The sequence below is a fragment of the Budorcas taxicolor genome, chromosome 4 (assembly GCF_023091745.1).
Source record: "Budorcas taxicolor isolate Tak-1 chromosome 4, Takin1.1, whole genome shotgun sequence".
In the NCBI taxonomy this organism is placed as follows: domain Eukaryota; kingdom Metazoa; phylum Chordata; class Mammalia; order Artiodactyla; family Bovidae; genus Budorcas; species Budorcas taxicolor.
This window is the reverse complement of record NC_068913.1, coordinates 29364387-29391806: the sequence shown is the minus strand read 5'-3', so window position 1 is coordinate 29391806 and position 27420 is coordinate 29364387. Positions and strand designations below refer to the sequence as shown.

The window sequence follows — 27420 nt, the reverse complement described above, 5'->3', positions numbered from 1 at the left end:
TAAAAATGGTGATGCAATGTTTGCTTCATTGCTGAGGTGAGTCGTCACTTTGCATTTTAAGAACTTTATTTTACTTATTATTTTATATTTTAAAATAAACCATGACACAGTGATAATGATGCTGCTGGCCTAGGAGTTAGGAGCTATGGATTCTACTTGGGGGGTTAGAATGATTAAGTCCTAAGGACTCTGCTGTGAACTGCCTACTATGGCTTAAGCATTCAGTAAGATAATTTATTTTAGTTTCGAATTCTGAAAGAAAAACTATGTATTATTTGAGAATCTTAACAAACACTTTTTTACTAAACTTTCTGGCAAAATACTTCACAAAGGCAAATTCAATAATGACATGTCAATACTATGTATTGGATATTGGTTTGTTACTGGATGCATATCTTGATCTGGAACTGACCAGGGTGAAAAATATGGCAAAGGGGAAATATGAGTTTTTTGACATCAAAAAGAAAGGTTGAAGTGGGCCTGGATCTATCTGCATTTCAGGCTGTACAACGTAGAAACTGTCCCAAAGGTGCTTTTTTCTAGGTAGTCTTATTTCCTTTGCCAACTAAGTTTTTGCTGGACTTAAGGGTTTATGTTTTCTTGACAATCAGTGACAATCAGTGATGTATATTCAAACTCACTATAGTGAGTTGGAATTTCTGAATTTTTTAATTTCTGAATTTTTGTTTCTTAGAATCATAGATTTCCTGTTAGGTTGAAGCTTGAAGTTCATCAAATTCATTTACCTTCAGCAACTACAGAACCTAAGGAGCAATTTTTCTTGTGTGAATGTTGATAATCAAGAACCACAGGCAAGAAAATGAACAGAGAAAATGAAAGGAAAAGAAATTCCAGAAATGAGTGTGTTTTCTTCTTCCCCACTACTGATACAACTTTGGTTGACACAGTTGCACATATATATATAGATATACACACACACACCCCCCACACACAGGTGGTGTAGTTTCAAGGGTAAAAAACACACGTGTAAAGCTTTGATGATAGCATTTTTTAACTCTCATTTTGACAACAGAAGAACTTTAATAGTTTTGTTACAGTCATTTTTACTTTAAAAAAGAAAATGAAAATGAAATTTCAAAATGCATTTCATAATGTCAAAGCAATCAAAAGAATTTAATCACAGAGGGAATGCTACAGTTAAGTGAATTAAGGAGGAAGTTAAGGTTTTCATTTCCAATTTTCCTCTTCCCTGCAATGGACATCAGGCAATTAAAGATCCTATAGAATTTTACAGTTTGCAGTCAACAGAGAGTAATGTATATATCTATCTGGCGGGGAAGGGGTTGTTGTCTACTTCCTTGCAACTGTCCTTGGGTATACATAATTAGCATGATCTATGCAATACTGCAAACTTTCTTTATTATTTACAAAGAATTCCTTGGCTTGCATAACATCTTGGACTATATTTTCCAAGTCTAGGGCAACATGATCTCTTTGTGGAATCCACAACATGAAACAAAATTCTCAAAACAATTTCATGAAGGCCTCTTATCTGTTTTACTTTTCCCAGGTGCCTTGGGGTGTTCCTGCTAGTATCATTTGCATCAAGTTTAAAACTAATGAAAATCCAAATACAATTAGAAAGAGAGATGGGGAAAGAGAGATTTCGAATCAGGGTGGATCCTCTCCTGGTGCTGGAGGGAAGAGGATTGTGATGCATCTTTGATAGCAGCAGAGGAGGAAATGAAACACTGATTGCAAGCCAGGGTAGACCTGACCATTAATATGAGGAAAATCAACATTATCCTGATTATTGCATGTGAGAAACAGATGCTATTCTTGCCTCTTTCTGCAAATGTAACAAAAGGCACGGTACATGCTGGGGACACCTAGGTGGGAATAACACATGATGTGCAAGTTTAAGAGGAAGGGGGCTCCTGCATCATTATCAAAATTCCAGGAATATCCAAATTTTGGCATCAGCATTAGTTTTTTTTTTTTTCCCTGAAGAAAAAAATTCCTTACTAATCAACAACTACTTAGTGCATTTGTCAAAAATATGATGTGTTAGGAGAGCCTCAACAGGTAAGGCCTGGATGCCTCTCCAAGCTCCACACTCATAACCCACCCCAACAGACACACAGACTCACCCAAAACATGTTCATTCCTCACTGCTCTTGAATGTTTGTCTTACAACTGCTCGAGTGACCCCCCACACCCCTCTTCTTTCTTTTCAGTTCTGAAAGTTCCCTCCTCTGTGTTCCCACAGCACATTTATCCAAACCAGTCCAATGGAAAGGCTAAGAGCAATGGGAAAAGCAGTCTTGTCTTCTTAGTCTGCATTCCTGCTCCTTGTCTAATCACTGATTGCGAGCCTTATCTTATTTTTCCTGCCCTTCACTTCTCTCATGATGGCACACTTCGTGCCTTTTAAAATACTGTTTTTCTCTTGTTGGTTTGTTTCAAAGAAGACAACTGTAAACAGCAGGAGAAAAATCAACATGTCTTTCTACTACACTGAATTTAACTATACGTCCACAGATTTGCTCATAAAATAAATCATCCTTTGATATTATAATACAACAAAGAAAGTCATTGCTGTCTTTGAAAGATGTGCCACTGTAATTTTTTTTATTGTCATTAGGTGGATAAATGTGGAGAAGCAATGAGGTATAATAAACGGGGAAATAATATGAAGTTATGAATGTGGTAAAAATAAAAGAATTTTCTTCTTAAAATATGTGCGCATATATATTATTTTCATACATGCAAGTTTTATATATCAGAGGGGATCGCTTACATTTTTAATCTGAGAGAGTGAAAGAAAATCTGACACGATTCATCCAAACTTGCTTCCTCTACAGGGAACATAGTTAGTATATAACTAACACGTCTGCTGAAAACCTGAGCAACTGAAAGGAGCCTAAAATTACCTCCACACCATCACCTAATCCTTCTCCCTATGTCCTCCTCCCCAAATCACGAAAATATTGACATCCATAAACCTCACAAGGTGTCAGATCTAGGTGTAATCAAATAGAATATGGATGGAAAAAGTTTGTAATAAAAAGCCAGCGTTGCATTCGAGGACTAACTGAGCTGCGCTGGAGAAGGTGCTTAGATGAAACCTCCCAGAACCCTCGGGCACATCTTTGACCAGTTAGGCAGGCCCCGTGCTCTGCAATTCCTCATTCCTCCAGGGGAATTGTTCTGCCTCTTCCCTGGCTCCTCCTCCTCCCATCAAGGGTCTGACACTGCCCATTGACCACGTTTATTTTTCTGGCTTTTGGCACTAGGAGCTGGTCTGCTGTAGGATAAAAGTGGAATTCTCTGCTGTCTGCAGGGCTTTCCCCAGGGAGCAGAGCATGAAACCCAAACTTATATATAAAATCATATCCTGTTTGCAAACATCATATTCCCTTTGCTTCTCACTAATCTAGTCCTATAAACCCCAGCACAGCTTGAGAGCCCATTCCTCATCTAAACAAATGCCATAAGCCCCTTTATACTTTTACAACCATGTCAAAAAATAATATTGCCTGCCAATAGTGATGTGATTGGAGTTGCCTCCTCCGAGCCATAAAAGAAGTGCCGAGTCTGTTATCAATTTCTCTAAGTGTATCAGGGGAATTACGGGTCGATTCAGTTCCAAGTTATAAATGACAACTCAAAAGCCGCAGAAGTGTTTGAAGCTGGGAGCTGATGACGACATTATCATAAAAGCCTGCTCGTCCTTGCTTTTGTGGTTTTTTTTTTTTTTTGGCCTATCAAGTGAAGAGGGAAAAATAAGGCTGAGAAATGACTTCAAGATTTCTTCACACAGCAGCAGGTCAGATGGCCAGGAAAATGATCACTATTTTTAGTGATATACCCTGAGGAGTGAGAACTAAAGTGGTTCAGCACTGGCTTTTGTTTCCAGAGTCCCTTAATTATCTGTTTCACTGTATGATGACCAAGGCCTGGGGTTTGGTAAAATGCTCTTTTCAATTGGTACATTTTCCTGTAGTGCAATCACACAGTAATCAGAAGTGAGTCATGCTGTAGTAACGAAACAAAATGAGAACCAAACACAAAGGAATTCTGAGACCTTGAGATCGTTGTTCAAAACACCATTCTGGAGAGTACACTTTAAAGCGCCTTAGATACCACTCATGCATTGAGCTACCCGAGCAAATAATCACATGCCATTTTATAGGAAAATCAAATAAGTAGTAGAGATTTTTTAACTTCATAATGCCCCAGGTAGACCACTCAAAAGCCAATTAATCCATCAGCATTCAGTAGGTACAAATAAAACCCATCTAGTAGGAAAGTATATTTTCTAGGTAACTGCAGTTTATCATAACAATTGGGGAGTATAAAGTGTTTTAGGATTTAAATCAATGGGTTCATCTTAGATAATATGAACCAGAAGGGTGCCTTAAGACAAAAGCAATTTCAGTGCTAGGGTGCCCCCATGTTGCTGCCAAGCTGGCCCACTCCAAGTTCATACTGGATATCTTTTGTATACTTAAGATGTCTCGGACCGTCCTGGAGGTAAAAATTAATACAAATCCATAGGACCCAGTTTCTCTTAGGACTTCTATCAAAACCAAAGATCTCAAGAGTCTAAGATGTTCTAAGAAGACAATAAGGTTCCTAAAAGAAACAAAAACACTGAATCAAGCTAGTTCTCTAGCATCAACAAGTGTAGATATACACAACACAACACATACACGTATGCACACTCACTTAGACCTACATAAATACCACCAGAAGACCTATAGGCCAACTTTATAAAAAGAGGTGCTTCTCTCAAGCCCTTTCCAGTAACAATGGAGTCAAACTAATCGACGCTTACTTTTCCTGCTTCTGCTTGTCCAAGCTAGGTTTCTCTACCACCCTCACTGCCACTATACTGATTACATCAGTGCTAATCTATGACACCCACTGTGCCAAAGCAGCAGTCTCTGTTCATTCCTTGGGCACCTTAAGAGTTTACTAGAGCAGTTCTTGCTAAAGAATAAGAAGTGTCGGTGGCATGGGTTTAGCATAGCTGAGTAGATGTACTTTGTGTTCAAGGGACAGTGAGCCGCAGGCACAGCAGAGGACAAGCTTGGGATGTGGGTCCTAGAGAGCTATCCTCATTTCAACTCTGGGTCATGAATTAAATGTACTTGTAAATGAGTCGGGGTTTGATGACCACCACTCTCTAACAGCTTTGCTTTCCTCCCGATCACCAAATCCACAGAGCAGTCATTAGCTTTGTTTCACTCTCTGCCTTGTTTGCAGATAATCAGCCATTCTCCTCAAACAGCCACTTGGGATGTCAGAAAATAAGTGCAAAAGCCAATCAAAAAATGGGCCAAAGAACTAAATAGGCATTTCTCCAAAGAAGACATACGGATGGCTAACAAACACATGAAAAGATGCTCAACATCACTCATTATCAGAGAAATGCAAATCAAAACCACAATGAGGTACCATTTCATGCCAGTCAGAATGGGTGCGATCCAAAAGTCTACCAACAATAAATGCTGGAGAGGGTGTGGAGAAATGGGAACCCCCTTACACTGTTGGTGGGAATGCAAACTAGTACAGCCACTATGGAGAACAGTGTGGAGATTCCTTAAAAAACTGGAAATAGAAGTGCATTATGACCCAATAATCCCACTGCTGGGCATACACACCGAGGAAACCAGAATTGAAAGAGACACGTGTACCCCAATGTTCATCGCAGCACTGTTTATAATAGCCAGGACATGGAAACAACCTAGATGTCCATCAGCAGATGAATGGATAAGTAAGCTGTGGTACATATACACAATGGAATATTACTCAGCCATTAAAAAGAATACATTTGAATCAGTTCTAATGAGGTGGATGAAACTGGAGCCGATTATACAGAGTGAAGTAAGCCAGAAAGAAAAACACCAATACAGTATATTAATGCACATATATGGAATTTAGAAAGAAGGTAACGATAACCCTGTATGCGAGACAGCAAAAGAGACACAGATGTATAAAGTCTTTTGGACTCTGTGGGAGAGGGAGAGGGTGGAATGATTTGGGAGAATGGCATTGAAACGTGTATAATATCATATAATAAACGAATCACCAGTGCAGGTTCAGTGCAGGATACAGGATGCTTGGAGCTGGTGTACTGGGACGACCTAGAAGGATGGTACAGGGAGGGAGGTGGGAGGGGGGTTCAGGATGGGGAACACGTGTACACCTGTGGCGGATTCATGTTGACGTGTGGCATAACCAATACAATACTGTAAAGTAATTAGCCTCCAATTAAAATAAATAACTTTAAATTAAAAAAGAAAAAGAAAAGCAACAACAATAAAAGCCAATGAGACCCATTCAAAAAGTCAGCTAATTCTCTGCTTTCTAGAATGGCTTTGCAAGCTCCTGGCTCCACAGGAGGGTTGAGAAAAATGAGCAAGGATTACTGTGGGATGGTGACTGTCCTGTGCTGGGAGTCAAAGTGTGAAGCTCATGGTGAGCTGCCACAAAGGGGACCACACTGCATTAGCCGCATAGCTGTGCTGCTGGGCTCCAGGGACCACGGCTGGTCTGCTGAAGATGAAAGCTTTGAAAGGACCTAAGCTGCATGTTAACCTCATACTGCAAGCCTTTTTACAGGTGACTTCAGGAAAATAACTTCTTTATATATTAAGTTTTAAATAATAAATTTATCTTTATTATTCTATTTATCAAAGGAGAAACTACTTCTTTGAGCTTTCAGGTTCTTATCTGCAAAACGGTATTAATGACTGTTTTATAAAGTTGTTATAAACCCCAGCTGTATGCCAGCAAACTGTAATGTCCAAATGGACATTGGCTGTAGCTGCCGTTCTTACTTCTACAAGGCAGGGTCCCAGATGAAGGAATAGCAAGATTATCCTTGCTTTATTGAACATCACTGAAATGATAGAATTAGCTAAAAAGATAGGGGATTTCCCTGCGTAAAATTTAGTTATAGAAAAATAATTGCCTAATATATACACAGGACTAGCTGTGTTCTTTTTTCCTTCAATTACCTAAGAAACTTAACAGACTTAAATTCCTAAGTCCTTGGAAACCTGATCTAGAATTATTTTGTTCTATCTTGATTTAGCACTCAGTTCTATAGGATGAGGGCTTTCCCGGTGGCTCAAACATTAAAGAATCCGCCTGCAACGCAGGAGACCTGGGTTTGATCCCTGGGTTGGGAAGATCTCTTGGAGAAGGGAACTGTAACCCACTCCAATACTCTGGCCTGGAGAATTCCATGGACTATACAGTCCACAGGGTCACAAAGAGTCAGACACAAATGAACGACTTTTCCTTTTCACTTTCTATAGGATTATGGCTTGTTACTGGTAAGGGTTAACTTTAAGTAGACTATAAGTTATAGGATATGTTTTAATGACCCACAAAAATATCGACATTTTTCCTCATACACTGTTGGATTTGAACAAATTTGTCTTTGAAATATGGTATAAATATCCTGGATCAAAAAGGCTTCATTAATTACTGAAGACAAAAAGACCTCAGGAGGTTCACAAACAAAATATCCCACAATGCAAAGTGCTTTGTGAAGTTTATACCGTTTTCTCCAGGAATATAATGTATCTGCATACTCAGAGTAACTATTGAAAACTGAAATCTGCTATAACACTAAGTTAAACCTTCTTGTATTACCTTTTCTCCAGCAATATAAATGTCTAGCAAATCAGCTTCACACAAGGACCTGCAGTGCTCAGGGTCCGACATTTGGATTACTTAGGTATTTTCACAATCTTGAGACTCTTAATAATTCCTGGACATGGGTATTTGTATTTTCACGTGGCACTGAGCCCTACAAATCATCTGGCCAATCCTGAAGTCCAGAATAACTTTTATACTGAGAAACAGGCTTAAGCACAACTGACCAAATAAATCAAAGAATATATTTCTGAAATTTATGTTATTTAAAAGCAGTCAACAGAAACAATCCCATTTACCACTGCATCAAAAAGAATAAAATATCTAGGAATAAACCGAGCAAAGGAGGTGAAGGACCTATACTCACAAGATGAGTATTTGGAAAGAAACAAGATGACACAGATGGAGAGATTAGACCATGTTCTTACACTGGAGTGATCAACATTGTGAAAATGACTGTACAACCCAAAGCAACCTACAGATTCAATGCAATATCTATTAAATTATCAAAGCTATTTTTCACAGAATTAGATCTAAAAAACTATAGAAAAAATTTGCACAAAAGACCACAAATAGCCAAAGCAATCCTGAGAAAGAAAAATGGAGCTGGAGGAATCAGGCTCCCTGATTTCTGACTATACCACAAAGCTACAGTAGCAAAGCAGTTAAGTACTGACAGGAAAAAAGAAATAAATATCAACAGAACAGTACACAAAGTCCAGAGATAAACCCAGGCACCTATGGTCACCTAGTCTTTGACAAAGGCAAGAACATAAAATGGAGAAAAGACTGTCTCTGCAGTAAGTGGTGCTGGAAACACTGGACAGCTACATGTAAAAGAATGAAATTAGAACATCCCCTAACACCAAACCAGAGAAGGCAATGGCAAACCACTCTAGCACTCTTGCCTGGAAAATCCCATGGATGGAGGGGCCTGGTGCGCTGCAGTCCATGGGGTTGCTAGGAGTCGGACAGGACTGAGCGACCTCACTTTCACTTTTCACTTTCATGCACTGGAGAAGGAAATGGCAACCCACTCCAGTGTTCTTGCCTGGAGAATCCCAGGGACGGGGGAGCCTGGTGGGCTGCCGTCTATGGGGTCGCACAGAGTCGGACACGACTGAAGCGACTTAGCAGCAGCAGCAGCAGCAGCAGGTACCACCAAACACAAAAATAAACTCAAAGTGGATTGAAGACCTAAATGTAAGGCTGGATACTATAAAAGTCTTAGAGGAAAACAGAGGTAGAATACTTTCTGACATAAACTACAACACATGTTTTTTGATCCACCTCCTAAAGAAATGAAAATACAAACAAAATTAAACAAATGGTATCTAATTAAATTTAAAAGCTTTTGCACAGCAAAGGATACCATAAACAAAACAAACAGCCCTAAAATGGCACAAAATAATAGCAAACAAAGCAAAAGCAACAGGGATTAATTTCCAAAATAGCTCATGCAGATCAATATTTAAAAAAAAAAAACAACCCAATCAAAAAATGGGCAGAACACCTAAATAGACATTTCTCCAAAGACATACCGACGGCCAAAAAGCACATGGAAAGATGCTCAACATCGCTAATTATTAGAGAAATGCAAATCAAAACTACAATGAGGTATTCCCTTACACCGGTCAGAATGGCTATCATCAAAAAGATCTACAAACAATAAATGCTGGAGAGGAGCGGAGAAAAGGGAACCAAGTGTACCACTGGTGGGAATGTAAATTGGTACAACCATTATTCTTAAAGATACATGCACCCTAATGTTCACTGCAGCACTATTTACCATATCCCAGACATGGAAGCAACTTAGATGTCCATCAAGAGAGGAATGGATTTTAAAAAGTATAGTACATATATACAATGGACTATTGTTGTTGTTTAGTAGCCAAGTCTTGTCTGACTCTTGCAACCCCATGGACTGTAGCTAGCTAGGCTCCTCTGTCCATGGGATTTTCCAGGCAAGAATATTGGAGTGGGTTGCCATTTCCTTCTACAGGGGATCTTCCTGACCCAGGGATCAAACCCATGTCTCCTGCATTGGTAGGTGGATTCTTTACTACTGAGCAACCAGGGAAGCCTCACAATGAAGTAATGTCTTTTGCAGCAACATGAATGGACCTACAGATTGTTGTACTGAGTGAAGTGAGCCAGACAAAGCCATCTATCATATGATATCATTTATACATGGACTCTAAAAAACAAAAAGGTACAAATAAGCTTATTTATAAAACAGAAAGTCACCGATGTAGAAAACAAACTTATGGAAAGGAAACAAAGGAAAGGAAGGTAATAAATTGAGATATGAGCATTGACATATACATACTACTATATATAAAACAGATAACTAACAAGAACCTACTATATAGCATAGGGAACTCTACTCAATATTTTGTAATGACCTATATGGGAAAAAAAAGTCTAAGAAAAGAGGCTGTATGTATATGTGTAACTGATTTACTTTACTGTACACCTGAAAGTAACACAACATTGTGTATCAACTATACTCTAATAAAAACATTTTTTTAAACCAGTCAACTGATACTTACCCCAAGTCCACCACATGGTAATGAAGAAAAAAACTTTTGAGAGGAGTCACCTACATAGTAAAAAGACATGAAAAACATATAAATTTGAATATAATTATAGTTTTTAAAATCTAGGGTTTTATTAATATATAATATTATGTCACATGGTATTTATCATTTGACTCAGAGGGAAACTGATCAAACTTTATATTGTTAAGAACTCAAAGCAAATTGATACACATATATACACATATATTATTACCTGTAGAGTTTATTGCCCCACATGAACAAACACATACCTATGAATTTAATTCTCAAGATTTTTTGTCAACTGCCCTACACTATTTATAATATATCATAATATCCTTTCTATTTATACCTTATCGTATATCACTCAGCCGTTCCTTAAGTGTATCCCTCTAATGTGATGCTCTGAGCCACAAGGTTTATGAAATACACTCTCAATTTTCACATGCTCCAAATATGAAAATTTTTATCTAAGTATACAGACTTATCCCTAAATTCTAAACATTTCAGATATAGCTGAGGCCAAGTATATGATAAGCCTCTCCATTATTCACAGTATTTTAAACAAATAAGTCACAAAACCACAAAAAGGATAACCTTTTCGGGATCTAAAGTAAAGTCGCTCAGTCATGTCAGACTCTTTGCAACCCCATGGACTGTAGCCTATCAGGCTCCTCCGTCCATGGGATTTTCCAGGCAAGAGTGCTGGAGTGGATTGCCATTTCCTTCTCCAGGGGATCTTCCCGACCCAGGAATCGAACCCGGGTCTCCCGCATTGCAGGCAGATGCTCTGAAGTAAATGTCAAAATCTTACTTATGACTATCTGTTGAAATTGAGATTTCATGGAAGTTTTAATCATTTTTGTTTACAAGCACTTCATTTTTCTATATTATCTACTGCATGTATGGAGAAAACCAGAATTAACACTCCTAAAGCTCCAAGACTTGTCTTACAAAGTAACTAAAGGAAAGGCAAGTGGGCATTTCTATATCATAGTTAACTATCTCTGAAGTGATTCATATGGGTCACTGAGGAGATCAGTGGTAGAACCAGGTACAAATCTCCACTTCACTTATCCTAACTGTTGATAATCAATGAAATAAATAATAAAAATTGAAAACAGGCTTGTGATGAATCTTATGTGTCATGTCAGTAAAAGTCTAAATAGATTCTTCTGTCACAGAAGAAAGTTTATTTTGACAACAATAAACTGTATAAGTTGAGTTTTCAAATGCAATTGCTAAGATGGAAAACTATAAAGAAATGTCTAAGTGCAAATGAAAAAGTAAGATATCTCATTTTATATATATATATATAAGGACTTCGAATGGAAAAAAGACGAAAAGTCAACAGAAAAAAAATCATGAAAAAATATTAAAATTGGAATACTGATATCAGTAAAAGATACATAAGCATTTTTATGGATAGCTTGGGGCATAATAAAAAGTTTTCTTAAGTTGTTCCTTATAACAAAGATAATTCTGTGTCAGTGAATATTTTGCAAGGATGTATTCCTATGTGAAATTAAAATAAAAATTATGTATATTTTAATGTCTGAACTCCTTCTTCCATAGTCAGTGAAAAGGGCTAAAGGTAATATTACAATGGAATAAAGTAATTTTTAAAGTAATTTGAAAAAAATGATTAAACTCTAAGTAAATACAGAAGACAAATAATACTTGAGAATCTACTTCAGCACCATTTAAATAATACTAAACAACCAAATTAATCAATAGTTTAAACTTAGTAGTGTGTAAGAAAAGCTTATTTCATTGAGTTGACTTATTTTTTAATAATGTTACATCACCTTATCCATGGACTGAGCTCCAGTTAGCCACAAGATAATGAAAACTGGTAGTGAGAATGACAGGAAAATTAATGCTAAGGAAAACCTCTCACCAGAAATGATTGGAGAGAATGTTTTAAAAGTGTCATCTTACAGGGTCTAGAGTATTTAAAGAGATAAATGGTGCCCATTTTCAAATCTAATTATTTTATACTTTATTGATGTCTTTCATGATACAAAGACTGATGAATCTGGTCATAGTGAATTTTTATGTAAATCCTTTCTCCTAACACCAGAACATAATTGTTGAAAGTAGTAATATCAATTAAACTCTGCGTGTGTACACTGACAAACCCTCCCGCACCATCTGTGGCGGGAGGGATTAGAGGAAGAAGAGGAAGTGTGGGAGTAAAAGAAAGGGATAAAGAGAAAATATCTTGATGACTGTGAATTTCTACACATTCATCGCAGCTTCAATCTGGCTTTCGAGATTTAAATTAAAAAAACAAGCCCCAAGAATTCAAATTTCATAAAGAACAAAAAAATATGAGAAGTTAAACTTTTAAAAGAACAAGATTTTAAATTTAGACCCTGAATTGAAGAAGTTGTTTCTGAATTGATGGGAGAATGTGATGTAGTTCAGAAGCATCATCAAATCTGAATTTAGTGCTAGACATCAAGACCAAGCAATACAATATCCTTGTTTCCTTTTACCCCTGTAGCCTGCACATAAGGCTGACATTGTTGCACTGATCCCTGAGAGATGCCTATAGAACTCCACATGTGTATCTACAGTTAACTCTGAAATCATCCACTGTATGAATTTTATTTCACAATGAATATTCAAAACTAATGAGATAAATGGCCAAATTATTTGTACAAAATTGTAAAAAAATAAATAATTGATTGTTGGTGCTTTTATCGCATATATATTTGAAAAGGACTATTATCCAAGTTCTAAATTATAAATTATAAATATATAATTAACTATAATTATTATAAATATATAATTAATTATAAATATATGAATATATAATTAATTATAAATATAATATATAAATATATAATTAATTATAATTTTAAAATATTCAAATCTTTAAATGATATTCATGTTTTGAGAAAGTCAGCTTTTCTCAAAAGTGTCAAATTTCATTAAAAAAATTAAAAAGTGGTATTGCCATGTTTTATAAGTAGAACAGTTCAAAGCTGCCAAAGTCGAAACTTCCAAACAGTTCAAAGCTGCCAAAGTTGAAACTTTTACAAATATAGCCTTTCTCTTAATATGTGGAATATGGTTATCGTGGAACATCTCTGAAACACCTACATGTAAATTTATCTTAATTAAATCCAAAGTTTGAGATCTAGTTAAAAAAAAAAAAGAAATGGGGAAAGTTTTCTACTTGTTTTCTCCTAACTAAATTAACAAACAATAAAAATGAACATAGTTTCCTATCCTTAAAATGCATGAGTATTTCGACCACAGAAGACTGTGCAAGTTATTGTCTGATTTACTTCACCATTTTGGTAAACTGGGTGGAATTATTAATTCATGCTAAAATAAGGAAATTTATTGCACAATATACAAAGCAAAAATTGCTTTATGTAAAAATCTCCATGTGCAGAGACTGACTCCAGCAACAGAAAAAAGAAAAATAACACACAGAGTGTAAATATCTAGATGGACTCACTTGCTTTATGTTAATATATAAGTTTAATTCTACTACACAGATTGTCTTTCATCAAATTTTCATAATGTTTTCTAAAACCTGAGTAATCTTCCTGTGTTCTCTTTTATGTCAATTTCTCCCCACCCGGCATGCACATAAATACACACACACACACACACACACACACACACACACACACACCTATATACACTTACTTCATAAATTTAGGGATGCCTGCCACTTGTTTTAAAAGGGTAGATTTTTAATGTTAAAATTGGTGACTGTTAATTTCCCCTCATAACTGCTTTCTAAGATGCCTGTCTACTACATGTCATCCGCTTGCTTTCAAATTGTTTAAGACCAGTTAACATAAAATCATCTTGAAGTAATACTGAATTGGGTGAAAGAGTCCAATAATTTGGAACTGACATAACAGGCTTACTGGAAAGAAAGTGACTTTCAAGAAAAAGCCCTAAAATGCATTTTTAGTTAAAACATAATCTTTTGGGCATACATCACCATGTCATGCATTATTATTCTATTATAAAAGATTACTAATAAACTTAATTAACAGAATCGTTTCAACTAAAATGTTTCTGTCATGAACTTTCTTCAATACTGTTGATTCTATCATTCATACAAAGTTTATATAAAGCAGTGAAACATAAATTTTACTTCAAAATCTGATAATAAAGTTTGGAAAAATCATACTTTAAAGGTTAGGTTTATTAGTTTTCTACTTCTGCCAACTACTATTTGATTCCATAACTAAAACATGTACTACATAGAGTCTATTAAGATTTAAAATGCAATCTTACTATAAAATACAGGGTTTTAGGTATAGTAATAAGGAGTTTTTCACTTAAAATGAGTTATTTTGTGCCCTTGTGTGTTGAGATCATATAAGAAAAGAACTGAAAGACACAAAATAAATTTGAAAGGTGAAGATAAATTCACATAAAAATGTGAAAAAAATTTAGATTAAAAATGTAAACAAACTTCACAATGCATTTACTCCCATCAGCTGCAACACGGTGACACAAATGCTATTCAAATAAAAGTCAACATCATAAAACCTGCACTGCCATTTTTCCTAAAGTAGGATTTTCTTAATCTACATTGGCTAGATTGTAAACCACTCATTCCACAGAGCACTGCTGTTGGAAGAGCTCTTTATCACACTGCTGGCCAAGTACTCTGAACTGACAGCAGTACTGACTAATGACAGTGCTGGAATGTGCTTTCTCAGTAGAATGGAGGCCCATACAGACCTAGGAGTGTTCTGGGGTCCAGCTTCTGTCCGTCCAGGGGGTTGGTGCCATACAACAGTGAGTGATGTTCGGAATGAACAAGCTGTATTTCCTCCAGGCTGGCTTTTCGACCTTGAATTCGCTGAAAGAAAACAGCAGAAGTCTACCGTACTTCACTGACAACATTTAGGAGAAAATAAGACCCTAAGTCACATTTAAGATGATTAATAATGGGCTGAGTTTCATCATGGAGTAATGTGGCATTGATTTGCATAACAAAGGACCATAATAATACATGAAAAATGAGTGTATACAAAGTTCAGATCCAATGGATTGCTTAAGCCTAAATGGGCAATTGACATAAAACATATTCTTTGGCATAAAAAGATATCTATAGAAAGTTAATAACTAATAAAAATTTGGTAATAATTAATAGTTAACTCCTTTGTAAAAGCATGTAGTTAAAAACAGGAACTACTGCTTAGCTGAGAAGTAAATTCATTAAACTCTTACTTTACACTCACCCAAAGAAGCTGTTGAAACAGATTCCTTACTGTTTCTTAAAAGAACATAAATCCCAATACATTAATATATTTGATGATTCCCCATATGCTGATCATGTCATGTGTGTCACCTCACAGTCGTGTTCATCTAGATCAATGTCATTCAAAATATGTAACATGGGAATTGATCACAGTTCAGGAACAGAATGGTCTGTGATGAGGTCTACATAGACTTGAGAGTAAATATGGAGAAACTTTTATGGCAACCCCTGACAGAGTATTTTAAATGTCTGTTGAATCAGATACAATCATGCATGTCTTCAATTTTTATTTCATTATTGTAGTATCTCATTTTGAATGTATTTTATAGAAGCATTAGTCTGTGACAGAATGGAAATTGAACAAAAACAATAACTCTTATTTAATCAGAGATAATTTGAGATACTCTATATTCAATATTTCTACATCCATGTTAGGCAGAAACTTGCGTCTTAGCTAACAAAGAATGATTCTTCGACACAGACAAAACTGCACATAAGTTAAGTCTCAGGCAATGGACAAAGTGTTCTTCTTGGTCACATCTCTCAGTTGACGAATCTTTTGAACCAGTAAACACTGTGCTGGTGTATGAAGTTAATTAGCCTTATTTTTTAACTTGCTATACTTCCTAAAATTACCCAGATAGAGTTTATATTTTATTTAAAATATGTATCACAACAAGACACTTGTAAGGCAATATATTAGCAGAGAACTACAGTAAAATTCGAAGACAGTCTGTTCAGGGAATGCTGACTTCTCATGTTCCTGACCATGAATTACCAGTTGACCTACAATCATCAGGTGACAACAACTGCTCTCAGGACCAAGAAAATTCCACACTCAGTCTCCCTAGTTTCAGGTGATGCTGCTGCTGTCTGATTCTCCAAGGGGGCGAAAGGTTCAGGGAAAAGAACCTTGATACACTGATACTTCCTAGAAGTTTATTGGCTAGTGGTGCTTGTCACTGAAAATAAATCATTTCTCAGTGCGAGAGGAATAGCAGGGGACTTGAGGGCTAACAGGAAGGTAACAGGAATGATGTAAAACAGAAACTTCTTGACACTGTGCCATTATGTGCTGAATAAATAAACAAATGCTTATGGCATTTTCATTGCCAAAGCACTGAAGTTCCCTATGTTTGACACCCCATTTACATTTCTAGAAAAATAAAAAAAAATATGCTCTAGAGAAATTATTCCTGGGGAGGTTTAAATGCTGAAATTAAACCAGGCAGGTAATGCTGAAGACTAGGGCAAAGTTATGATGGCCATCTGGTCAGCCACTGCTCTCATCAATAAACAAACACGTTACTGACCTAGATGGCTCGCTGGTAAAATACATTTGGAAATGTTTCTGGAAGACCAGAACGATCAAAGAAACAAAATGACAAGTAATGAGAAAAGGAAAGTTCAAAGTCTCTATTAAAGGGAAACATTTTAAATGTGAGATTTCAGCGGGTGGAAAATCCCCCAAGATAAGCAGTGGTAACTCCACCGTCTGAGTCATCTGAAATTAGAACGAGCAGCATGCTGAAAACCAGACTGTGGCAACCAGTCCCAGTCTGGCAGAATAATGAACACCATGAAATATCAGGGCTTCCCGCTCTCATTTCTATGAATCTATGAAACCCATAGCCACTAACATCTACACACTGATACGGTCAGACATCCATATCTTAAACAAAGCCAGCTCTAGCTAACAATCAGACCCACATTTGGACTACTATCATAAAGCTCCATCCCCTTTCCCATAAGGACATTTTTCTACTCTACAATGAATGTTTGCTTCTGGTATAATGTTAAATACCATGAGCAATAAGTACAGCTCTATGTTTTCACAAACTAGTCATATGTATTCACATACCATACATTCCATGCATCTCCCAACTCCCTTCTCATTCTCCCACAACCTCACTAGGCTGAACGCTCAATCACACACTTGAAAAATAATCTGCTAACAAGATTCAATTATTGACAGTAGCTCAAGTGCTGATAAATCTTAAGAGGACACCTGCTGCACCTCAGTCATTCCCTTGTGGAATATCAGTTAACTAACAGTAAGGGCAGAGCATCTGGCCCAGCCCACATCAGTCAGTCAGTCAGTTCAGTCATGTCCGACTCTTTGTGACCCCAAGGACTGCAGCACGCCAGGCTTCTCTGTCCAGCACCAACTCTCAGAGCCTACTTAATCTCATGTCCATCGCACTGGTGATGCCATCCAACCATCTCATCCTCTGTCGTCCCCTTCTACTCCCACCTTCAATCTTCCCCAGCATCGGGATCTTTTCCAATGAGTCGGTTCTTCGCATCAGTTGGCCAAAGTATTAGCGTTTCAGATTGAGCATCAGTCCTTCCAATGAATATTCAGGACTGATTTCCTTTAGGATAGACTGGTTGGATCTCCTGGCAGTCCACTTACTCTAAGAGTATTCCTCCCTGGTTTATACCCTAGTCTCCCCTTCATCACTAAAATGTAACAAAGGGCACAAGTTTGCCCTTTGATTTCTTTCTCCTGCCTCTCCACACTTCTTTTTGACTCCTGGGAAATATCTTACATTCGCTCATTTTATTACTACAGAATGTGTTTAAAAAAAAATCCTTACACTATATATAAATAGCAATTCTTTTTTGTTGTTGTTGATTGTTCTAGATTTTTTTTTCCTCCTGTGGCATGTGGGATCTTAGTTCCCCAACAAGGATCGAATTCATGCCCCTTTCAGTGGAAGCATGGAATTTTAACCAGTGGACCACCAGGGAAGTCCCAAGATATAAGCACTAATTCTTTACAATCCTTTCTGCTTCTATGCCCACTGGAGAATCAGACCCACAAACAAGGTGTACATGTTTCTACAGAAAGAGAGCAGTGGAAACCATTTCAATATGAAAAACGGCTTCTACCTGGAGAAAGTATCTGGAGAAAACGCGTTCTAAGATGTATATCTCTAAGAGGCACTGCTATGGGAACTCCGTGAATGACTAAGCTAAAAATGCTGAAATAGCAACAGCTCTCCCCTTTCCTTAACACTGAGTATCTCTTGGAGTAGTTCGTTTTGCCTCACTATCATCAGATATCTTAAATTCATCACATTCTACTTTTCCTCTCAAACTGAAGTCTCCAACGGTTTTCATTTTCTGGTATCATCATCAGAAATTTATTAAGTGACATGTTTATGCTTAAATATAGACTGTCCCGTTTAATCCCTTCCCATATTTTCAATTTCCTGTGTACCCTTTATTCCTTCAGCTCTCTCTCATGATGTGCTCTTGAGCCAAAGGTCAAGAGTATAATGAGTCACAAAATAGGATAAAGTGCTCTGATCATCGTAATGTAGGGAGATACTGATTTCCGTTCTCAGAGATATTTAGCTGGCAGTACGTCTACCTAAAGTCATCTATGATTCTGACCAAAAGAATTTTTGAGAATTCTGAGTATATGGACACTCAATGCATATACGGGATGGCACAGGTATCCATCCAGGTATTTCTCACTAGAGAGCCTAACGTACATCTTAAATATCTTGCCAGTATGTGTCTAAGAAAGGAAACTTACAGCTCTCCCTTCTATTTCCTAGTAAAGACACCCTGCGATATAGGATGTAGGATATCATTACTCTATTTCCACTCTCTGTGACCTGCACTCAAGTAGTTTCTTCCTATAGAGTAGGAAAGGAACTCCTGTGCTAAGTGTCTATTCTGTGCTAAGCACCTGAGGACTAAGGTCTTCTTCATTAGATCAGCACCCCAAACAGTGTACATTCAGGTTTGAAGTCTGATGAACGTTGTTCAAAATGACCGTATCATTGAGTCTCACAACACACCATGGCTTGCTCCTAAAGAAGTGGTCTTTCTGAATTAAAGCCTGTTAATGCAACCTGATTATAGAAGGAATGTTCTGAACATGACCTACAAAGTCATACTGCAACAGGATAAAACGCAGCCTACCCATACCCACCCACACACAGAGCACACACACGGTATAGATTCTTTTTTTTTTTTTTTTGCCAAGGAGCAGGGAGAAAAGGAAACAGTTCTATTCCTTCCCCTCCTGTGTTCAAAGCCTGGATTGAGGCCAGTGTCCTAATCAGTTCTCATTGGCCCTGGAGGAATCAGAACCTTTTGTAAAATATAATAAAGGGCATAAAATCATGATAAAATGCATGAAAAAGCAGTGCCTTTGGTTAGGGAACTAGAAATAATTTAGCAGAACAGATGGATTGCATTGGTTTGGTATTACTGAGGACATGAAAGGGCTCATTTTGTGGCAGTTCCAAACTAAGAGAAAATGTCTAACTTAAATTTGACAAGTCAAAGTACCTGCCTCTGCTGGGGGAGACCCCATTTTCTTTCATCATTTTCAAAGCGGTGACATATTAGGCAAGAATTTTCATTGATATATCTCATTTTCTGAAAATATTTTATCCACTGTCCCTAAATATAGGGATGCATTCTTATTTTTTTCTACAAAGATCTGTAGGGCTGCAGACTTAAAGAATAATAAATGACTTATGATTGGAAAAGTTACCTTCTGTTACAAAGCCTATACTTCATATTTAATGAATCAGTTCACACCTATTCATTATTGTGTATATACTTCTCTCTTAAGCAAAGCAAAAAATCTGATCTCACTGCTCATGCCAAGCTTAGCAATGCAGTTTTCACATGCTACAACCAACTGCTTCTTTAAATGTTACCAAAAAAGAGTTTATATGCCCTCCCCCCCTATATTATCTCCTTCCATAGCTCCCTCATCATCTAATAACCTGTTCTCCTCGAATTTTTCTTATCCAGAAAGAAAAGGAGTAGGGAAAGAAGAGTTAGGGAATTCCCTAGTGGTCCCATGGTTCAGTTCAGTTCAGTTTAGTCTCTCAGTCGTGTCCGACTCTTTGCAACCCCATGAATTTCAACACGCCAGGCCTCCCTGTCCATCACCAACTCCTGGAGTTTACCCAAACTCATCTGCAACGAGCTGGTGATGCCATCCAGCCATCTCATTCTCCGTTGTCCCCTTCTCCTCCTGCCCCCAATCCCTCCCAGCATCAAAGTCTTTTCCAGTGAGTCAACTCTTTGCATGAGGTGGCCAAAGTATTGGAGTTTCAGCTTCAGCATCAGTCCTTCCAATGAACACCCAGGGCTGGTCTTCTTTAGAATGGACTGGTTAGATCTCCTTGCAGTCCAAGGGACTCGCAAGAGTCTTCTCCAACACCACAGTTCAAAAGCATCAATTCTTCAGTACTCAGCTTTCTTCACAGTCCAGCTCTCACATCCACACGTGACCACTGGAAAAACCATAGCCTTGACTAAACGGACCTTTGTTGGCAAAGTAATGTCTCTACTTTTTAATATGCTGTCTAGGTTGCTCATAACTGTCCTTCCAAGGAGTAAGCGTCTTTTAATTTCATGGCTGCAGTCACCATCTGCAGTGATTTTGGAGCCCCAAAAAATAAAATCTGACACTGTTTCCACTGTTTCCCCATCTATTTCCCATGAAGTGATGGGACCAGATGCCATGATCTTTGTTTTCTGAATGTTGAGCTTTAAGCCAACTTTTTCCCTCTCCTCTTTCACTCTCATCAAGAGGCTTTTTAGTTCCTCTTCACTTTCTGCCATAAGGGTGGTGTCATCTGCATATCTGAGGTTATTGATATTTCTCCTGGCAATCTTGATTCCAGCCTGTGCTTCTTCTAGCCCAGCGTTTCTCATGATGTACTCTGCATAGAAGTTAAATAAGCAGGGTGACAATATACAGCCTTGACGGACTCCTTTTCCTATTTGGAACCAGTCTGTTGTTCCATGTCCCACGCCTCAGGGGAGGCAGCTAAGAGGAGCAACCCCACGTCCAAGGAGCGGCAGTTGCCCAGGCACAGGAGGGCAGAGAGTAGCTATTCCACGTTCAAGGTCAAGAGGGGCGACCTCGTCCAGGTAAGGAGGAGTGGCTGCATTTTGCTGAAGCATCTGTGAAGAGATACCCAACGTCCAAGCTAAGAGAAACTCAAGTAAGATGGTAGGTGTTGCGAGAGGGAATCAGAGGGCAGACACACTGAAACCATAATCACAGAAAACTAGCCAATCTAATCACATGGACCACAGCCTTGTCTAACTCAATGAAACTAAGCCATGCCATGTGGGGCCACCCAAGATGGATGGGTCATGGTGGAGAGGTCTGACAGAATGTGGTCCATTGGAGAAGGAGATGGCAAACCACTTCAGTATTCTTGCCTTGAGAACCCCATGAAAAGTGTGAAAAGGTCCCGTGGTTAGGACTCTGCAACTTCCACTATTAAGGGCATGGGTTCAGCCCCTGGTTGGAGAACTAAGATCCCACAAACCAAGAAGTGAAGAAAGAATTGGGGGGAGGGGGAAGGCAAGGGAAGGAAGGAAGAAGAGTGAAAGAATGAGAAGTAGGAAGGAGGCTACTAATAAGCAAGCAGGAAGCCCAACAGGCTCTTGGTCCTGTCAGTCATTTGAAAATAGAGTGAATTTCAAGTTAGAAGCCATAAGTTCTGGGTTCTAACATGAACCTGGTGTCCTTAACATGCCCATAGTCTGCTATCAGCTACGTTTCTGGAGCTTTGTTTTCTCATTCATAAACATACGGAGATTTAACCAAATTATGTTTAGCCCTAAGACTGTGAGTAAAAATGGTAAGCCCTAAAATGGCTATGTGAATTACCTCATAAACAACAAAAATTCAATAAACATCCTTTATTTTGATGTATAGCTTTGCCTCAGGCAAGCAAATATAATAACTGAAGTGATAAATTACCATGGTTGAAGCAAGAGAGGAGATCTCATTATGAAGGTTTTCAAAAAGATGCTACATGTATTCCTTGAAGTCCATTTTTAAAAATGCTTATATTTGAAAAATAAGAGTTTTTTTTTAGAACTCATATTCCTACCCCATGGTAACATCAAAATAATGGACATTTTTCCCAATTAAAAATTTCATTTTGTTCATAATGCTTTTGATTAATGCCACCTTTGTTTCTCAGGTAAATGTTTACTTTTGTTACTCTCTCACCTCCAAATATAGGACTCTGTTCACTTCTCTGTCTCTACCTCATTAAGCTTATGTTAAATTGTTTTCTAATATGGGTTGAACCTTGGAAATTGGCTGTATAAATTTAAAGGTGATTAATGTGTGGATCACAATAAACCGTGGAAAATTCTGAAAGAGATGGGAATACCAGACCACCTGACCTGCCCCTTGAGAAACCTATATGCAGATCAGGAAGCAACAGTTAGAACTGGACATGGAACAACAGACTGGTTCCAAATAGGGAAAGGAGTCCGTCAAGGCTGTATATTGTCACCCTGCTTATTTAACTTCTATGCAGAGTACATCATGAGAAACGCTGGGCTGGAAGAAGCACAAGCTGGAATCAAGATTGCCAGGAGAAATATCAATAACCTCAGATATGCAGATGACACCACCCTTATGGCAGAAAGTGAAGAGGAACTAAAAAGCCTCTTGATGAAAATGAAAGTGGAGAGTGAAAAAGCTGGCTTAAAGCTCAACATCCAGAAAACGAAGATCATGGCATCTGGTCCCATCATTTCATGGCAAATAGATGCAGAAACAGTGGAAACAGTGTCAGACTTTATTTTTGGGGGCTCCAAAATCACTGCAGATGGTGATTGCAGCCATGAAATTAAAAGACGCTTACTCCTTGGAAGAAAAGTTATGACCAACCTAGATAGCATATTAAAAAGCAGAGACATTTGTTAACATTGCCAACAAAGGTCCGTTTAGTCAAGGCTATGGCTTTTCCTGTGGTCATGTATGGATGTGAGAGTTGAAATGTGAAGAAAGCTGAGTGCCGAAGAACTGATGCTTTTGAATTGTGGTGTTGGAGAAGACTCTTGAGAGTCCCTTGGACTGCAAGGAGATCCAACCAGTCCATCCTAAAGGAGATCAGTCCTGGGTGTTCTTTGGAAGGACTGATGCTAAAGCTGAAACTCCAGTACTTTGGCCACCTCATGCGAAGAGTTGACTCACTGGAAAAGACTTTGATGCTGGGAGGGATTGGGGGCAGGAGAAGAAGGGGACGATAGAGGATGAGATGGCATCACTGACTCGATGGATGCGAGTCTGAGTGAACTCCGGGAGTTGGTGATGGACAGGGAGGCCTGGTGTGCTGCGATTCATGGGGTTGTAAAATGTCAGACACGACTGAGCAACTGAACTGAACTGAATTGAACTGAATGTCTGGGATCATACCTTCAGAGTTCCTGGTTAACTCTTGTCAGGTTACAACCTAGGCATTTAGGAACTTAGAACCACCCAGGGGATTTTAATGGGCAACCTAAGTCAAGAATCTCATGTTAGAGGGAGCTGTCCATTCTTCCTGCTTATAAGCAAATTCAAGATACTGACCCTATACTAACCAACATTTGGGACTATAGAGTAGTTAAAATTAATGGTTGGCAGAGAGAAGATTGGGAAGTTAAAAAAAAGTTAACATGACCTTCAAAATGACAAGTGCCATCTACTTCCATGTAATACTGCTTGATTCACTCTTTACAATCTATTTAAAATTATTCCATGGCATAGAACAATTTCAAACATACTTTAGAAAACAGCAAGCCTATTCAATAACAAATGTCTGGGTGGTAAAAAGCATATGTACTATGTATTTTTTTTCAGTTTTATGACCACTCATTTTATTATTATGAAATATGTCCACTTATTTTCATTAGAAAATAAGAAAGAACATTATGCCTCAGTGTAACTGGCTCAATTTTCACAATTTTTATGCAATTGAATCTATGTTGTAATTATTTTTCAAACACTGAACATTTTATTATGTTAAAGCATTGATTTTTTTAAACAATAATTATGTATGAACTAAATCTGTCACCATAAATATTTTGTTACTTTAGTACTCCAATTTTTAGATGGTTCAAAACCATGTAACTAACTAGTCAGTTTTTGCTAATAAATTTTAATGCTCCTGGTTTTAAAAAAATCCTTATCACTTTCCAAATGGACTCAGAAGGCAGCCTGTCTTACTTCTTTTTATTGGTTGTTTTCCACACTAATTCTTCCCCATTTTTTGCAGAATCAAAATTCCAAATCATCTTTATTCTGATTATGGTTTGCACAAGTATTTTTTAATGTTATTTATCTGCCAGGGTCTATACTCTACTGGGTTCTGTAAATATTTCTGAGTCATGACACCTTGGTTTACTTACCACATCTAAATCACATGTACTTCTTTCCATAACCACCATATCCTTTAGAGACTATTCACAAGATTCCCTGTTTGAGTTTCTTATTGCTTTGTGGTTAGATTCTAAGACACAAATACACACTTTTTTTTTTTTTTTTTGCAAACTAAACAAAACAGTAAGCTGTTATATGCTGCCATCTAGTTAGATTACTCTATAAAACAAATGTTTAATTGAATTTCCATTAACTTGCAGGGTTTAGTGCTTTGTAACCTTGAAGTCAGAAAATATGCACATTTCAAAATTGTTTCTCAAAAGAGTATTCAATTTCTTCATTGTGATTTACAAAAGGTATTTAAAAAATCACTTCTGTGTGCAGGAAAATGTGCTGGAGACTTTATCCCTGAGCTCCTTGGCATATTAAGATTTTACACTAAACCTGCTCTCCACTTTTCTCATTAGAACTGCTGAGAAGTCCCAGAAGGGGCAACAGTAGCGTGGTTCTGTGTCCCAGAATTGTTTTGTAATTACTTTGTGTTGGCACTTGAATAAAGGAGTTAAACATTTCAGCACAGTATGTTGCTTATGGTTTTTACTTATGAATTAAGCAAAACAGAGTTATTCAATAGGAATCACAAAGAGGCAATGCAAATTCCACATAATGTGCAATCCAACAAAAGCATTATAAAATGTTATTATTCTCAGAACAAATGTGAGAGCAAGCAAATGTCTGTGGGTGGCTTGGTGGGGCTGAGAGTCATGAGCACTTCTGGAAAAACAACTGCAAGTGCATTTCCAACAGATGATGGATCAACTCCTGCAATTTCTTCAGCACAGAGAGCATCCTTTTCTTCAGGGGCACACATGCTCCAGAGAGCTGGCTACCTAGTCAAAGAGCTTAAACCCAAAGAAGATACCAAATGACCCCTCCAGATATGTTTCTTATGGTGACAAGAAAGCTGCTGGTTTGGATTTTCACTTCCAACAGAATCACTAAACTCAGTATGAATGATTCAACAGGGGAAATAAATTAAATGGTATTGGTATGAGGGACTACTCACTACCTCAATTTTTAAAAAACAGTGCCACGTCATGCCAAAAGAAGTAAACCCATGTAACCACTGCAATCTAATATAATGAGGACTCATGTTTTCTCTGGCTGCCAATCAGTACTGTAAGCACAGTCAATTTACATGATAGCTTACAAACTAAAAGCAAAAAGTTTACTAAAATTTTTTTCTACCCTCAACCAAAGAAAGTACTATGTTCCAAATTAATTTCTCAGCCATCTAGTTTCAAGTGTTATTAGGACTGGAAGAGATCCTAGCTAATATCCTGCCTAACATCCTCATCTTACACATGGGAAAACCAAAGACCACTAAGGTTAACTGATTTGACAAAAGTACACATAATTAATGGCAGGACTAAGGTCAACTCTAATGCTGAACAATAGCTTTGAAGGAATCCATTCTGATTAATTTTTTACCTTGATAAATGAAACAATACATAAGTTTGATTTGTGGATCAGACTATCACTTAAAAATACAGAAGCTCTTTTAACGTTTTCAGATTGCCAACTATTCTATCATGTACACTGTTTAATTGCAAAATTGACTACTTCATTGGCTTGGGAAAGGGTGTTTGCTCTGTACGTCAGAGCAATTGAGACTCCCTACCTTCTGCCCCAGTGAAATTTTAACCCTAGTTGACAAAGGAACTTGAATACAGTTTGATGGAGGGCAAGCTCATCTTAAGGTCTGATAGACTTGCTCCTTTGTTCTCTAATATATAACGTTTCCTCCTCTATCTCTCGCTCAAAGGGCCTCTCTGATGTTGTCAGGGTCATAGAGACAGCTGACCACAGCCTTTCTCCTTTTATTCCTTCCCAAAGCTCAATTGACGAGTCTTTAAAATCACTGTAGCATACAACTAGTGACTCAAAACCCCTTGAGAGTGTGCAGTGACATATTTATTTGTGTGATCATTTGATTATCGTCTGATGATCTCACCAGACTGTAACAGCCTTGAGACATGGGTTATATTTACTCAGTATTCTATCTCCAGATCCAAACACAGGAGACTGGGAAATAAAAATTCTTGATAAAGATGGCTGAAGGGATAGATCACTGTTCTCAAAGTGTGGTACCCAGATCAGCAATATCAGGATTGCACAGACACACTGAAGAAATACAAATTCTGGACTGCCCACTCCAGTAGCACCTCACTCCTGCTGATTCTGAAACTCTGGGGCTGGAGCCCAACAGTCCGTATCTCAACATTCTCTCAGGTGATTCTGATATAAGCTAACATTTAAGCATCCCTAAAATCAATCAACAAATGCCACTTACCTAGCCACAGGATTCTCCTCATGCTCAGCTCTATGTCCCCAGAGCTCTGTCAATTTCACCCAATAACTATGGGTGGCTACACAAACCTGGCAGGAAAATGCTGAAAGATGGCAAACTGCTATCAGGATACTGAGAAACAATATACTGACCCAGCTAGTGTGTTATATTTCTATTCTACTGTATCTTTTTCTATAAAATCTAAGACACTTTCTCTCTTTTGAGACAACTAAGTTCTTGTTTTTTACTACTAAGAGATGAGTTTGTCCACACTGCTATGGAGAGAGCAGTGACCTACACATCAGGGCCAGTTCTCAAACCCCTGGCATCCCGGACACAACAGTTTTCTCTCTCAGGAATGCACAGTTTAGACACAACCAAGGAATAGATCCGGATTTTAAATTCCTCTTAGTCCTACTTAAACAACTTAGAAAGGCCTGATTCTCCTTATGTCCTTGGGCTATAAATA

General features: G+C 37.8%; 1 protein-coding gene across 1 annotated transcript in view; it reads right to left on the bottom strand.

Annotated features, from left to right (window-relative positions):
* HDAC9 (histone deacetylase 9) overlaps nucleotides 1-27420 on the bottom strand; it is a 584217-nt gene that overhangs the window by 254516 nt on the left and 302281 nt on the right. Inside the window, exons 15-16 of the mRNA XM_052639177.1 lie at nucleotides 14919-15039; nucleotides 10188-10237 (exon numbers count right to left, since the gene is read on the bottom strand). Coding sequence (XP_052495137.1) covers nucleotides 10188-10237; nucleotides 14919-15039 — 171 coding nt within the window. The remainder of the gene's footprint in view (nucleotides 1-10187; nucleotides 10238-14918; nucleotides 15040-27420) is intronic.